Below are 15786 nucleotides of genomic sequence, written 5' to 3' on the forward strand. Positions count from 1 at the left end.
TTCGTCATTCACCTGCTCAGTGATAGCGTTGTGTAGCTTTTCTGTGCACATTTTGTTGCAGGTTGTACCTATCTGTGCATACGCGGTTTGCCAATTTTTTCCGCGAAAGGGTTAGCTAGCGTACGTCGTCCTACGAACTTTTACTCCATCGCGCATTTCATTTCATGAAATTTAAACCCACTTTTCGGTTTGTTTGCTCTTCATATATCAATTCTAACTCATAAACAGCACAAAGGACCGTCCAAGATACAAGGCGACGTTGTTTGCTCCCAGTGTCCACACGGGTAGGCCAACAAAGTGGCAGCACCTCGATGACATGGGACACAGCGAATACAGACACCTTCTGAAATTGTTGACCGACAAAATTAGTGCGGACGTCAAGGTTTTACACAAGAATAAAGTGAGCAAAAGGAGTTTTGAAATGGCAGTGCAATTCAATGAGCCGTGTTGCGAGCTTGTGCTACTCGTATGGTGAACTCTTTGAATAGTTTGCGCCACAGTAAATGTGGGACATGTCGTGGAGCACTTGGAAAGCACACCTGCACTAGTTGCTTCAGAAGAAGCAGCGTTCGCTTTATTACAAATAATCACGTGCTGTGATTCCCGGGTCTGTGCTACCCGTCCTTCTGCCTGTACTTTCAGCCTTTCTACCTCTCCCTTTCTCCAGTGTAAGGTCGCAAACCAGGTTTTGATACTGCTTCACCTCCCAGTCTTTCTTTTTTTTCTCTTTCTCTAAGTTGCAATTACTTCATAGCCGTGAGAAGTGCGCTCTTGTGGAAGGCTCACGCATGCGCAAGTTTGCAAAAACATGAGGTCCAACCCTTGGTATGTTCAAACAATCGCCTCCATCTTTCCAGTCATAGTCTGGCAGATCGGGCATCCCTCCAATTTGGAAGCCGTGGACAAGCGCGCCAGCCGAAAGCGCGTCTTCCTCTCGTCAGAGAAAAGAGTAGATGAAAAGCCACGTGAATATATAACAAACCTGCGATTTTGCCTACCCAAAGTTCGCGGTGCTTAAGGGGAAAACTACGGACGGCGCCGGAGAGGAAGTGTTGGCTGAGAAGGGGGACAGCATACGGTAGCCTAGGTTTTCCAGTTTACGGCGCAATCTTGCTCAACAGTGGCGATGCTGTGCCATGATGACGTTGCGGTAAACGCCCATCTCAATTGCTGCTCCGATGACAGGGCTCGGAGCTCCTGAGAGCACTCAACGCCGAATGGGAGTGATCGAAAAAAACCAGCCCAGCACAAGGCGCCTGCTCTCTTTCGACCACTCCAAGACAACGCTGCTCGCAAGAATAGTCTAGAACGCCCCCAATCGACTAGCCGAAAATTCTAGAAGCGTCACGCACATACCCGCTCACTCGTTAATTCCCATAAGCTTCCACCAGGTGACACTAATTACTGTCCTGGCTATGCTAGTATCAAAATTGTCTTGGCATCTCCCCTGTGCGCGATCAAAAGGCGTTGTAGAAGTGACATCAAGCGTATTTCGATGATAACTGGCTGTGCTAATGCGCGTTGTCCTGTAGCTTCGAACACTCGGCTGCGTTAAGAGGGCTCAGCTACAAGACTGGTGCGCGCCAATTTTGATGACAGTGCGTGCGGTTTCATTTGAGTATGTTACCGAATATGACCTTCAAGGTGGCGGGAATGAGGCAACAGTGCATGGCATGAAGTGCAGCCGGGTTTGTAAGGGCGCCCACGAGGCGAACTCCTCAAATGAGGCGGGCAATGGGAGCGCCAAGGACAACTTAATAAAAGAGTTCATTGTCGACCGCTAGTTACGCTATTTTGCAACAAAATTTTCTTCGCATATATATGTATATCTGACAACTGAAACTCCTAAGAAAGTGAAGGTGCATAAGAGTATTTTTACACCCCTCGCAAGTTCCGGATCTCGGCATTGCTTATGGCACAATGTGCCAATATGGGCATGAAGACAGCCGCAATGCGCGCGCTTTTGTGCTCCATTTTATTATGACTAATATTTCAATTAAGTTGTGGCTATCATCATCTGCTAGCAGTCGCGTATCTGTATAATATAGCAGGCGTCAGATATTTTGAAACGTGACTTGTGCGAAGCATAAAGGAAGAAAGGTGTAACAACATTCCGTAGGAGAGCCATTCGTCCTGCAATACGCATAATTTTGAATATCATGAGCCCAGCAAATCACGTCATTAACGGGCTTTGCGTTGCCAGGAGAAAGCTACGATCGCCAACGTCTTTCTAGATTCAACGTGATATTTTGTATGCACTGATCTGGCCCAATTTTTCAGGTGACAGGAACAGTGCTGGCGCTTTCCTGGGGATGGAGTTCTCGGGCCGTGACCCGAACGGACGGCGTGTCATGGGTTTGGTTGGGGGAAAGTCCATTGCGACCGCGCTTGTTGCTGACCCGATAATGCTGTGGGAAGTTCCTCAATCGTGGACCTTGAAAGAGGCTGCGACAGTTCCCATTGCATATTCGACAGCGTACTACGCCCTAGTGGGACGGGGCGCCATGCAGTCCGGAGAGTCGCTCCTGGTGCATTCTGTAAGCGGAGGCGTCGGTCAGGCAGCCATATCCATCGCCCTCTCCATGGGCTGCACCGTATTTACCAGCATCGGTAAGTGTGACGTGTTCGGGCAGCACGATCAACATAGCGGATGGCGGTCGGGGTTTACGGGCATAAGTCAGCTGCGAATTCGGCTGTATCGCAGGCAACGCTCTACAAGAATATTTGTGCAGGCGCATATTAAAAAACCATCCGTTTTTGCCATAACGCCCATATATAATCAAGTTCTTCATTCCGGCGGACAACCGCCTAGAATAATAATAATTTTCACTTGAGCAGTCAAAGTAATATACTTCCTAATGTGATTAGCGTTGTTAGCCTTCTTCATGCAGCCATTTTAAATATCTTGAAATTCCTTTAAAACTTAAACTCGTTTTGTTCTTCTCCCAGCATCATACGGAAGTTATTAATTATTGCGTTTAATTTTGGAGCACCATATTGCTAATCGCAGTTTTCTGCGAGAAGTATGCCTCATTTGTTAAGTATCTTGAGGAATAGTTATCAATTATAGTGTTGCCCATCTCGCTTTAATGGTCATCAGTGGTATAATTAACATAAGGTACGTCATTGAAGACCTAGATGTTTCTATTGAAGCGTAGATGTTTCTATCTACGCTTCAATAGAAACAGATGTTTCTAACTGCGCTAGGGATGAGACACCAAAGTAGAAGAAGGCAGAACGAACGCAGGACTCGTCCCTAGCGCACTTTACGTTCACAAAAATGTCTTATCAACTAGCCTCACAACACACTCTCCTTTAATTCTATTCTTAGGTTCACTTTTCGCTACAAAATAAAGATTAACATAAATTGGAAAAAGCCTTGCTCAATTATTGTAGTCATGGGTGTTCTAGGAGAATTGTTTTGATCTTATCTAAGTGACGTTCATCCTACAACTGCACTCGTCGATAGTAATTTCAACTGATCCACTGGACGTTTGCATCTCCGAACTCTGGCTGCGGAGCCGCGGCCAATACCTGACAGTTTCCAAGAATTCGATTCAGAAGTCAAAAATTCACTCGCATGAAAGGTTTCTCAGCTGAAAAGCGATTTTTATTTCCGGAGAGTTTAAACGCTTGGCTTCTCACCCTTAGGAACGGCAGATCTCAAATTGCTTGGCCATACGAAAGCGATGCGAGTGGATCCGGTGTTTATTTGCACATTCTTGCATGTTCTCCAGGTTCCGAGAAAAAGCGGAACTTCTTAAAGTGCCGCTTTCCACAACTAAATACCAGGCACTTTGCAAACTCACGTGACAGGTCATTCGAAGAACATATCAAGCTGGAGACTGGAGGACGAGGTCAGTGTGAATTTTCTGGTGCTGAAGGTGAACATTAAATTTCTCCTCACAGCAACAATTTAAGGCTGTATGCAATATGCGCAACTGGTGGCCAACGTTAACACATGGTCAAACTTTGTGAAACCACAGCTGTAGTCGAGGATGATAAGCACACCAATGGCCTTTGCACTAGCCTGCGCTGTTGCTGGCCTTCTTAGGGTGTTTTTAGTGTACGTTGGTACTTTAAAACACTTCATGGTAATTGAAGCGCCTGAAACGTTGTTCATGTCTTTTCTTGTACACAACGCGTTATCCCACAAATAACGAGAACATAAATCTACAAAATATTTAGGGTTATGATGTATTAATTTTTATGATGCCAGGGCTGCGTATAGCCAAAGAACGGTCTTTGGCCATACGTGGACCTGACGTGAAGAGAACTCACAGTCCTGTGGAGTTATCTAGTCACAGAGAACTCCACAGAACTGTGGAGTTCTCTGTAAGAAGATCTTAGTGGTTGTGTGTCAGTGATAAGTAATATGAAGGTGAAAAGGTGGGTAAGTTGCGTATTCCTTTGGTGCAACTTTAAAAGAATTTTCCAGAGCAGCGCAGCCTGCATACTACCCTTGTGGACGAGTGATTAGTTGCGGGTGCTGTTTTGCTAAAAATAGCTATCGCAGCTACTGATTCTATGAAGCAATACTGAGACTTAGTTTCTAGGACACATAATGAGTATACGTACGGGTTTTAAAATATGAAACGAGAGTTTTAGTGCTCAACAGCGTTTCACTAGTGACGAAAAGTGCTGGACGTAGAGGAAGATTTCTTTGAAAGGCAGGCGAAAAGTGTTCGTGCCTTGTACTTTCTGCCGCTCTAAATTCCAAAAGGACATGTATAACAGTAAATGTTTCATTACAACATGTGAAAGTGTGTGGTTCACCACCCGCAAGCATGAATGAGTAGGTGCCATACACGTGAGAATTTGCACAATAAAAGCTCCAGCCACCTCGCTTACAATTCGGAGATTGTTTTTAACTATGGTGGTACAGTGTGCAGTTTATTGTCGGATTTCTTGCCCCAGTCCCGCTTCTTTTCCCTCAATCTGGTTCGCATGTATGCTTTGAGGTCTGCATATGAGATTCGGGAAACTCTCCAACATTCAAGATCTGCCACTGCAGCATTCGTTTTCGTCCGCATATTACCTCCTATGCCTCGATCGTCTGGTACACAGTATTAGGTCTTACCGTTGAGTGCAGGAGTCGGCCAACGTTGAGGAAGATTTTGAGAACTGAAGGTTTATTTACATTATTTACAGTAGTAACAAAAGTAATGAACAGCTATAAAGTCATCGACAGCCGGCAGCAAATCAGACGCTGCGGCCCGTGGCAAGAAGAACGAATGAATAAATGAATGGCTCTTCTCCCTGTCTCCGGCTTTTAACCACCTTTGTCTCTCGGGGTCACGTCATTTTCGACCAATCATCGAGCCAGCTCAGGTGGCATCATTTTCCTCCACTGGTAGGCGCCCGTGCAAGTGCCGTCACATTCGGCCAATGAGGGCGCTCCAAGGGCTCCGCTATCCGATGGGCGACATGCCACTGGCATTGCCTCCGGGACGCTCCAAGAGCTCCACTGTCTGATGGTTGACTTGCCCCCGGCGTTGCTTCCCTCACGTTGCACTTGCCTCCCGTTGCACTTTCGGGAAGGGTCAGACACAGAGAAAAACAATAGCTCGACGTGTGGGGCATGAGGGGGGGGGGGGTCGCCAACGTTACTGATAGGTCCGGCAACGTGGTAGACGCACCCCGGCCCACCATAATTGGAATGTGTCGGCGATTGGATGGAGTCGGTGAACTTAAAGGGACACTAAAGTGAAAAATGATTTCTTCTGCATCAGTAAATTACCGTTCTGCAACACTAAAAACACCACTCTTACAACAATAAGACGTTTCGTAAGCCAGAAAAAGCGCAAGAACGAAATACCGGTGGCGACGCCTACTTAAGTTCCGCACCAGGAGGCTGTGACGTCATGGATTTTGAAGGCATCTTCTAGGGCCTACCAATTATATATAGCGGTACAGATTGACTACATTGTGTTCTAAAGGAGCCAAATATTAAACATGGCATGTTTCGGGAACCTTTATTCAGCCAACGCGGCCCAAATGCGAAAACATACTTTGGAATCCCTGACGTCATGCTGACGTACCGGCGCTGGGGTCTCGGCGCGAAATTCAAATACTGATACTTGGACCTTCATTTTCTCATCTAATAACCAAACTATTTTTTTTAAATGACTGCCTGCATGGTTCTCAGACAATGCTTCATTAGTCTAAACTCATTTATTGTTTTGCTTTAGCGTCCCTTTAAGTGACTGCAGGAAAACGGTCCGTATGCAAAAGCTCCTCCTCGCCCCGAAAGTTCGGAATGGCCCGTGAACTCAATTCGCTGGCCATCAGGAATGCTGATGGGATATGTAGTGTACTGGTGACGAGCTTCGTGTGATGAATTTCTGAATCCAGGGCTCTGAAGAACGAACGTAAACAAACGACATACGTCCAGGACATAGCGCTGCACCACGTGCAAGCGCAGGCTCTTCACCCGTGACTCGCCCGGCTCTTACTACGTCAAAATCAACCCTGGTCTTTCTTCCTTTTTCCATATTCGATAAAGCAGTTCCAACAACCCTTCTAAGCAGCTTTCCATATCTCCGCGAATGCCGACAAGACCTGAGTGATATTGTCGTTGCGAAAAAAACCGGAGAAAGTTAAACAATTCATGAAAACAACTTTTATAGCTATACACGAGCAAAGTTTGGAAACTACAAGTATGACTTCCAGCGCACAATAACACTTCCTACTTCCTTATTCAAAGAAAGGAAGGTAATGCGTCGATTCACCGGCACCAACCGCCTGAAACCGTCCACGTTCCCATTTAACTTGCCCCTTTTGTAACGGACGGTGAAGTTATATTCCTGGAAAATTAGACTCCGTCTGAGCAAGCGTCGGTTTTTCGGCAACATGTGTCTGAGCCAGGTCAGACGACAGCGGACTGTCTCGAAAGTGAATTTCGCTCCATAAGGATAACAAGATAATTTCTGGACCGCCCAAACTAAGCAGGTGCATTCTTTTTCGGAAGCGCGTTATGCTTGCTCTATGCACGTTAATTTTCGGCTAGCATTCTGTACAGGATGCTCCTCCACGTCTTCGCCCAACTGTATGAGGACGAGTCCCAACCCTCTGTCACTAGCGTCGCACTGCACGATAAATTCCTTAGAATAATCGGGGGTCCAAATCACTGGTCCGGAGCTCAAATCCTCTTTCAGGTGCTGAAATGCGCTTTCTTTAGCCTCATTCCATCTAGTCTTGTCAGGGGGCTTGCTACCTGTGAGAAACTTGGAATGTACCGCTGGTAATATCCCATGATCCCCAGAAAGGCTCTGACATCCGTCTTAGTTCGTGGTTCAAGAAAGTTATTGATAGGCCCTATCATTAGTTGGAGGGCCGCCGTGTTCCTTGTCCTACGACATGCTCTAGGTAGGTAACTTGCGAACACCCGAAGTTGAACTTTTCGGCCTTTACCGTGAGACCCTCATCTCCTAGACGTGTCAGCACCTTCCTGAATTCCTCCATATGATCGTTCCAGCTGTTATACAAGATGGCCACATCTTCTAAGTAGGGCATTGCGTAATGTTGTAGGTCTTTAAAAGCAATATCCATCACCTTAGAAAAGCTAAACAGTGCGTTCTTAAGCCCGAAACTTAACATTAGTGGTCGAAATGTGCCAAGTGGGGAAGTGAATGCTGCGTAGCGACTTGAGATTTCTGACATGGGTACCTGCCCATACCCCCTGACTAAGTCGATTGTTAAAATGTACTGGGCTCCACCCACCCGTTCACCTCGTTCTTCTCTGTTAGGTATAGGGTGAAGTTGGTCCCTTGTAATCCCATTCAATTTCCTATAGTCCACACATGGACGCGGATGTTTCCCACTCGCCCCTACGAGAATCATCGGGGACGTATAATTACTGTCTGCTGGCTGAATAACTCCCAGCTCAAGCATTCGTTTCATCTCTACTTCCATTATTTCTCGCTCACGAGGTGAAACCCGGTACGGTATGAATTGGACGGGCTCGTCTGATGTCAACTCAATCTCATGAGTAATGAGCGTCGTTCTCCCCGGCCGGCTACTGAAGCACTGGCGAAATTCCTCAAAGAGTTTCCAGAGCTCGCTTACTTGATCAGCCTCGAGAGCCCGTTGGTTTATGGACAGATTGAGGCTGTCCTCTATGGAGCGTTCCGCATTTCTCACTGTCACTAAAACAGAAAGTTTGACCGCTAAATCAGTCGCGTTTACCACCATGTTCACAACCTCTTCCTTTCCACAATAAGGGTTCAATAAATTGCAGTGGCAAATGATTCCTTTTTCCGGGAACATCTAGGGTGTAGTTAGTCTCCGATATCTTCTGCATAACCTTTACGGGTCCGTCCCACAGTACCTCAAGTTTGCTTTTTTCGTGAAGGCCTTAGGATCATGAACGTGTCACCTACCCTAAATGTTCGCCTCCGCACATTTCTGTCATAGTACGCCATCGCGGTTTTCTGGGCCTCCTTTAGGTTTTTTTTTTCAACCAGTTCTCACAATTCACTTAAGCGATGCAGCAATTTTAAAATCTCACTCACCACTTCTGCCTTTAACCTGTTCCCTCCCACATTTCTCATAACATTCTGAGGGTTGAAAGGATCGCCTGACCGGACACCAGCTCGGAAGGAGTGAACCCCGTTGCCTTATGTGGGACCGTTCTCAACGCGAACAGGGTTGCGGGTAAAGAGTCCTGCCAGTCTGCTTTGTGTTCATGGCAGAATGTACGCGACACCCTCTTGAGCACCGAGTGCGTCTTCTCAACGCTGTTTGATTGTGGATGGTACATGTTTCATTTCATTTTCATTTATTATACCCCTCAGGGCCAAGGGCATTACAGAGGGGGAGTGGTAAATACAAAAAGAGGACAAAGACAGTTGGTTACATGAGCGTTTAAATGGCACCTGTATATACAATATTAGCTAAGGCTTCACGGAACTGTTCATAATTAATAAGGCCTACAACTTCGGCGGGAAGATGGTTCCAGTCACGCGAGGTTCGCGGCAGGAATGATTGTGAAAAACTTGTATTGTTGCATGACAAAATACCCACTTTGTACTGATGATCAATGAACGGGATACATAAATTGGATTGGGGATGAGGTGATCTCGTAGAGTATGGTGATGGTACAACTTGTGGAAGAGGGCAATACGAGACACTTTTCTGCGAGATGCCAGCAGTGGGAGGCAAAGATTAGATTTCATGTTAGTTATACTCGCTGTGCGGTTGTAGTTAGCAAGAATAAAACGTACAGAATTATTTTGAACCATCTCGAGGTCAGTGATTAGGTTTTCATGAGCAGGGTCCCATACCGGAGTCGCGTATTCGAGTTTGGGTCGTATTAATGTTTTATATAACAAAAGTTTGAAATTAGTAGGTACGTTGAAAAAGTTGCGACGTAGGTAGCCTAGCATGTGATTAGCGTTTTTGATTATGTTTTCAGTATGAAGAGACCAGTTCAGGTTAGAAGTGATGTAAACACCAAGATATTTATATGAAGAAACTGATTCCAACGCCATGTTGTTAATGTAGTATGATGGTATTGTAGATGTTTTCCGAGAAACACGCATGACTTTGCATTTGTTAATATTGAGCTCCATTAACCATTCATTGCACCAGTTTCCTATCGTGGTATGGTCTGACTGAAGTAATTCAATATCGTTAGCATTGGTAATTTCTCTGAAGATGACGCAATCATCAGCGAATAGATGGATATGGGAGTTGATAAGCGAGGGAAGATCATTAATGTAAATTAGGAACAGTAGGGGTCCAAGGACAGAACCCTGTGGAACACCTGAACGGACCTCTGTAAAATCGGAGTTAATGTCGTTAGCACAAACAAATTGCGAGCGATTGAGCACAAAACATTCAATTCATTTCAAAAGGTTACCGTCTATGTTAAGTTCTTTTAGTTTATGAAGTAATACTTTGTGACACACCTTGTCGAATGCTTTTGAAAAATCCAAGAATATACAATCAGCTAGTGATGATTTGTCAAGAATATGGTGTAGTGCATGTGTAAATGATATTAATTGGGTTTCACAGGAGTAAGATTTCCGAAAACCGTGCTGTGCTGACGTAAAAAAATGAGTTCAATTCAAGGAAATTAACCAGGTTAGTAAAACTAATATGTTCGAGCATTTTACAGCATGTACTGGTGAGAGAAATGGGACGACAATTATTAGGGGATGCTTTGCTGCTGGATTTATACACTGGAATCACTTTGCCTATTTACCACTCATTAGGTAGCGTACAATGGTCAAGGGACTGCTGGAAAAGTTTGGATAGTATGATGGAAGAATAATATGAAGTGTTTTTTAAATATTTCGAGTTAATACAGTCGTATCCGGGAGCAGAATGAATGCTTAGTCCATCAATAAGCTTAACGACACCGGATGGAGCAACAATTATGGAGGGCATGCTAACATAGTTACGGTGCTGTGTACTTGGCATATGTGTGCTGGATGTGGCTGTAAAATTTTCTGAAAATGTATGGTTTAGTATGGGGGCAGAAAGGTCGGAGGGAATTGGAACACCGGAAGAGTCTGTTAAGGCAAGGCTGTTGTCAGTCGAAGGAATAATTGCACGCCAAAATTTTTTAACATTAGTAGTAAGCATTGAATGGAGAACCTGCGATTCGAAGTGCTTTTTGGCGTATGTAGCTGTGTATCACCCGCGCACCATACCTTCCTAGGAACATCGTGGTTAAAGCACTTGTATATACCGTCGCCTGGTCATCCTGAATATCTGCAGGAAAACCAATTCGCGCAAACGCGGAACACAGAGCGTCGACTACCTCAGTGGAGCACAGTTCTTTCAAAGGAATCGCCTCAGGAAACTTTGTCGTGGGACAGAGCATGGTCAAGAGGTACTTGCACCCTGATCAGCTCGACAGCAAAGGCCCCGCTGTGTAGATCACCAGTCGACACAATGGCTCCGTGATTAAGGGAACCAACTTTGCAGGCGCCTTGTGTTTATCTCCCTGCTTCCCAACTCGCTGACACGAGCCACAGGACCTTACATAATTTTCCACATCCTGAAAGCATCATGGCCAGTAACATTATAACAAGAGCCTCTCCTTCGTTTTGTTGATTCTTAGATGGCCCATCCAGCCATTTCCGAGACAGAAATTCACGAGATCCACGCGATACCTCTCCGGAACGATTAACTGATCGAGCATACGACCCCTACGATCTGAGTAGTGTCGATACAGCAGTCCTCCCTTTTCATGGATGTTAACGTTGTGCCTAGCTATGCCCTCTTTCGCGTTGCAGTGTAAACGTGTCAGAGTCTGGTCCCTCTGTTCCTCCTGGCTGTGCGACTCCCTTTTCACCTGGAGAAGCTTGTCAAAGCCCCCAGACGCAGGTAAAAGTACAGAGCTGCTCTCCCTTTATTTTACTTCCACTGACGGCCTTTCTTCGCTACGCAAGTTTTCTACGGCGATAATTTTAATTGGCGCCTCTGCTGTCAGACTGTTTTATTTTCCTCCGTTGTCCGTGGTTCTACAAGGGAATACGCTTCCTTGCATTCCGCTACCGCTGCGCTGGGGTACTCGGTAAGCTCAACGAAGATTTGGCGTGCTCGCGAGCGTGTTAATGCTTGCACCCTTCCTTCTCCAAATTCCTTACCGCGCTCCCGTGACAAACGCTTCGATTGGTTTGGAAAGAGATACGGGTAGTCCATTTGTAGCGCCTTCGAAACACCTACCTCTGTCTCTAGTTCTCCGAAGGACCAGAAATTGTCACTCGTGCTATTGGCAGGCACACACTGTGCTCCTCTAGCACTGACTTGATTCAAGTTACCTTCCCTGTATAGACCTTGGCATTTACAAAAGAAGGGTGAACTAGGTCCATGGTGGCTCCACTGTCCCTTAATACTTTACAGCTTTTCCCGCTAATCCGCAGGTCCTGGAGGTATGGACGGAGAAGCTCCAAGCTTTCGACGTTTCCGCCCACATAGGAAAACACTAGCGGTTTTTTTTCAAGCCGGGGCATCAGTGCCGAGCCCTGGCACTGATAACATCGGACCAGTCGCCTCTTCTCGAACTCTCACTTATCAACATTCTTGTCCCCTCTTCCGTAGGGCTGCTAGCTCCTTTATCGTTGTTCCTTTCCTGAGTTTTTTTCATTGACTCACGCAATCGTTGTTTATGTTCCACCGATAAAGATGCGTACAGTACCAAAGCATTAGCAGCCATACATTCTGTGTGCGTCAAACGATAATACGGTAGTCTTGAAAAGGTCAACAATGAGGCCCGTAGAGACGCGTCGACTCTGTAAAAACTAGTCGTGATCTAAATAAGGTTAAGGGATTCTATCTGCAAATGTTCTTTTCAGCAAAAACGCACAAGGGGAATTGTCTGTACCGTGTGATTATCCCAGAGAAAGTCTGTTGGCAGAAATCTGCAGCGTATTTCTTGCAGGCAAAACTCAAGATATTGACTATTGACTATCCTTTTATGAATAGCAGTACTGATGACGCGATCAATTTTTTGAACGCCAACACCAATGAGAACTTCTGTGCCTTTTCGATTGACATTAAGGATTTTTTTTTTCTCTTTACCGCATGAAGAGCTGTTTGAATACGTTTAGGACGCCATTGACAATCGCGGTCGGGAGATTTCAGAATGAAGCCGGTCTATCCGCTAATAAGTTCTTAGAACTTGTAAAATTTTATTTGTCATCTACGTTCGCCACTGGGTTGATTCAACGTTCATACAAAATGAAGGCGTTTGCATAAGACGTTGCCTCGCCCCAACTTTAAGTGACATTTTTCTTGGACATTATGACACGATTCTTTGCTCTCGCTTGGAAACAACAGTGGTCGCAAAAGTGTTCAGAAATGTGAATGACTACTTGGTGATTCTGAAACGTGAGAGTGATTCTGCCGTGACTGCTACATCGACAATCTGCTCCGTTTTCGGCGAATGCCTAAAATATCTCACCTTGACATGTGAAGAGCCTGTTGAAGGACATATTAGGTTCCTAGATCTCACCCTTGATGTTTTAAGCAGCCATACATGTTGGCGTTATGAGCCAATAAGAAAGAAGCGCCTTTTTCCATACGCATCTCCACACTCAAAGTTAGTTAAAAGGGGAATCATCCACCTCTGTTTTAAAAATACACTTCTGAAATCCTGCTAGCATCTTGTGCAAAAAAGTTTCAATAACCATGCTTCGCGTCTCTGCGGAGCTAGCTTCCCTTTGCAGTGGCTTATTGCGATGGCTGGCAGCATGTTAAAAAAAAGCAGAACTAATAGTGCGGATGCCGCCATGCAGCCAGGCATAAGTAAAAATGCGGTAGTTGGGCCGTATCTACATAAAGTCGGTCACAATCTCAAGAAGATTGCAGGAAGAGTTGGAGGGGACGTTGTTTCTTCAGCCCCACAGATACTTTCTAGCTTGTCGGCGAAAGCTAAAAATGCCAGGCCGAAACGCAATGCCTGTGATATAAATCATCGCGAAAAGTTTGTTCCCCCATGTGTGGAAGGTGTAGTTTGCTGCATGATACTGTCATGCGGGAAATAATATTTCGGACAAACTGGCAAATGTCTCAAAGATCGCTTATGAGGGCACTCAAACAATGTTGATAAACTGGCAGTAACTGCTCATCTTGCTGTAAACTGCATGCGTTGTGGCTGCAAACCTTTGTTTAAAACGACTAGATTGGTGGGCAGGCATTGTTTTTAACAAAGGAAAGCGTAGAGGCGTTTGAAATGAACGGAACCAAATACTGCGTGAGCCGCCTAACTGTCGCGTTGTCAGGGACGGAGATACTGTTATTGTCACGGTAGCGGTGGCTTGTTCAACTGTTAAGCGATCTGTGATGCTGGTGCAACGTAAAATTCCCTTTCAGTCTTTTATTGTACGGTGCTATATGAACTATGAGCAAGTGCAATAAAGCATCATTAGTTAGTAGCACTGTGTCCTGTGTGCCTTCTCTAGCGTCGTGCGTTTCTTTGCGCTAAAACTATTAACGTGCAATACCAACACGCCCACCAGTCTGTTTTGTCAGAAAGGGCCATCGCCTGTGGAGCGACCATCCATTTAATTCAACAGAATTGCTTGAAGTCGAGCTAGTACTCAAAGCACCTATTGCCAGGGAAATTCCTAGACTGTGGGTAATTAGTGAATATCATGTGCTGATTCAGTGCACGTGTGTAAAGCATATTCAAAATAATGCTGCATTAATGTTCTTGTTCCCGCAGCCTGCGCAAGCAGGCGTTTGGTGTGTTGCGACACCACGTACCCGAGCACATGAGGGTTGGACCCTCCCGCGCCTAACCGTGCGTGGCTTAGCCGTGTCCGGGGAAAGGGGGATCCTGGGGGTTGAGCCGATGCTGGGTGTTCGGACCTTTAAGGCCCCCCGGCGGAGGCAACACACCCCTTTGGCCCCGGCTTCACGTAGACGGCACCTCCGGACTGACCCACCCGGGGGAAATCGGTAGTTGCCTTTTCCTGTCCTTCTCTCCAATCTTCGTCTTTCTCTCTAACTTTTGATCTTTCCTGTCTTCTCTTCATTTCTTCTTTACTTCCGCTCTTCCCGGCAGCAAGGGTTAACCATGTGTGGTGCAATCAACCTTGGTTGTACATATTTGGTTATAGCGGAAACGTACAGTTGGCGTCCGCAGGACTTGTTTCTTATAAGTCCTGTGGCGTCCCCTTGTTGGGCTCCATGGTGGGCGGCTGCCGTTACTGCCGAAAACTGAACATTCCCTTATGCATTATTCCTTTCCAAAACTCCCTGATCGCCCTCATAAGCGAGGGCGCACCGAAGAAGTATTTAAATTTTTTGGCCGGCACACTGAAAACTTTCCCCGCTATCAAGTCATTCATTCTGAGAAACCTGGAAAGACAACGAGAATGATCTCGCCTTTCCTGGTTTCAAAATGTCTAACTGAAACTATTGGCACAGGCTATAATGCATCTAGGCTAGCAAGTGGCGACCTCCTCCTAGAACTACGTGACAAAAACCAGTACCAAAAACTAAGTAACCTAGTGTCTATTGGGGACACTCCTGTTTCAGTGACCCCACACCGCACCATGAACACCATCCTTGGTGTGATCTCTGAAGATGACTTAATGAACCTGACCGAGGCCGAACTTTTGGAAGAGTGGAAGGACCAAAATATCATCAATGTAAAACGAATTAAAATCAGGCGCGACGGGAAAGAAATCGATACCAAACACCTAATTCTCACATTTGGCTCCAGTGTGCTACCAGAAACAATAGAAGCAGGTTATATTAAGATCCGAGTTAGGCAGTACATACCTAACCCTCTCCGTTGCTTCAAGTGCCAAAGATTCGGCCATAGCTCACAAAACTGCCGAGGCCGATTGACCTGTGCTAAGTGCAGTTCACACGAACACCCCACTGAATCCTGCGATAAACCTCTACACTGTGTAAACTGCGATGGGGACCACGCGGCATACTCGCGGTCTTGTCCATCCTGGAAAAAAGAGCAAGAAATCGTAACAATTAAAGTAAAGGAGAACCTCTCATTCAAAGAAGCGCGCAGGCGGGTGTTCAACCTGCCAAACAGCTTTGCCGATGTGGCGCGTCAGGGGGCAGCGCCACAACGGCTCCCGGCAGCTGTCCGACCCACAAGCAGTGAGTCGGCAGTTATGCCACTTGCCCCCACGGCGGTTGCAGCTAGCGCTGCTCCGTCACCCCAGCAGAAGGGGCCATCCACCTCCGGGCAGGTGCCCCCAAAGGCCTCGTCCAGCGTGCCGAGGCCTTCTCGCCAAACAAAGCGCTCGGAAGAGCGCGTGTCCAGCGCCTCGCAAGAGGCGATGGACACAACGACCACTCAGA

At 46.2% G+C, this 15786-nt stretch overlaps 1 protein-coding gene across 1 annotated transcript in view; it reads left to right on the plus strand.

Annotated features, from left to right (window-relative positions):
- The window catches only part of LOC135910184 (fatty acid synthase-like), a 168267-nt gene that overhangs the window by 122272 nt on the left and 30209 nt on the right, over positions 1–15786 (plus strand). The window contains exons 19-20 of the mRNA XM_070524611.1: positions 2281–2610; positions 3738–3857. Of these exons, the coding sequence (XP_070380712.1) occupies positions 2281–2610; positions 3738–3857 (450 nt within the window). The remainder of the gene's footprint in view (positions 1–2280; positions 2611–3737; positions 3858–15786) is intronic.

This window comes from Dermacentor albipictus, chromosome 8, assembly GCF_038994185.2.
Source record: "Dermacentor albipictus isolate Rhodes 1998 colony chromosome 8, USDA_Dalb.pri_finalv2, whole genome shotgun sequence".
NCBI lineage: Eukaryota > Metazoa > Arthropoda > Arachnida > Ixodida > Ixodidae > Dermacentor > Dermacentor albipictus.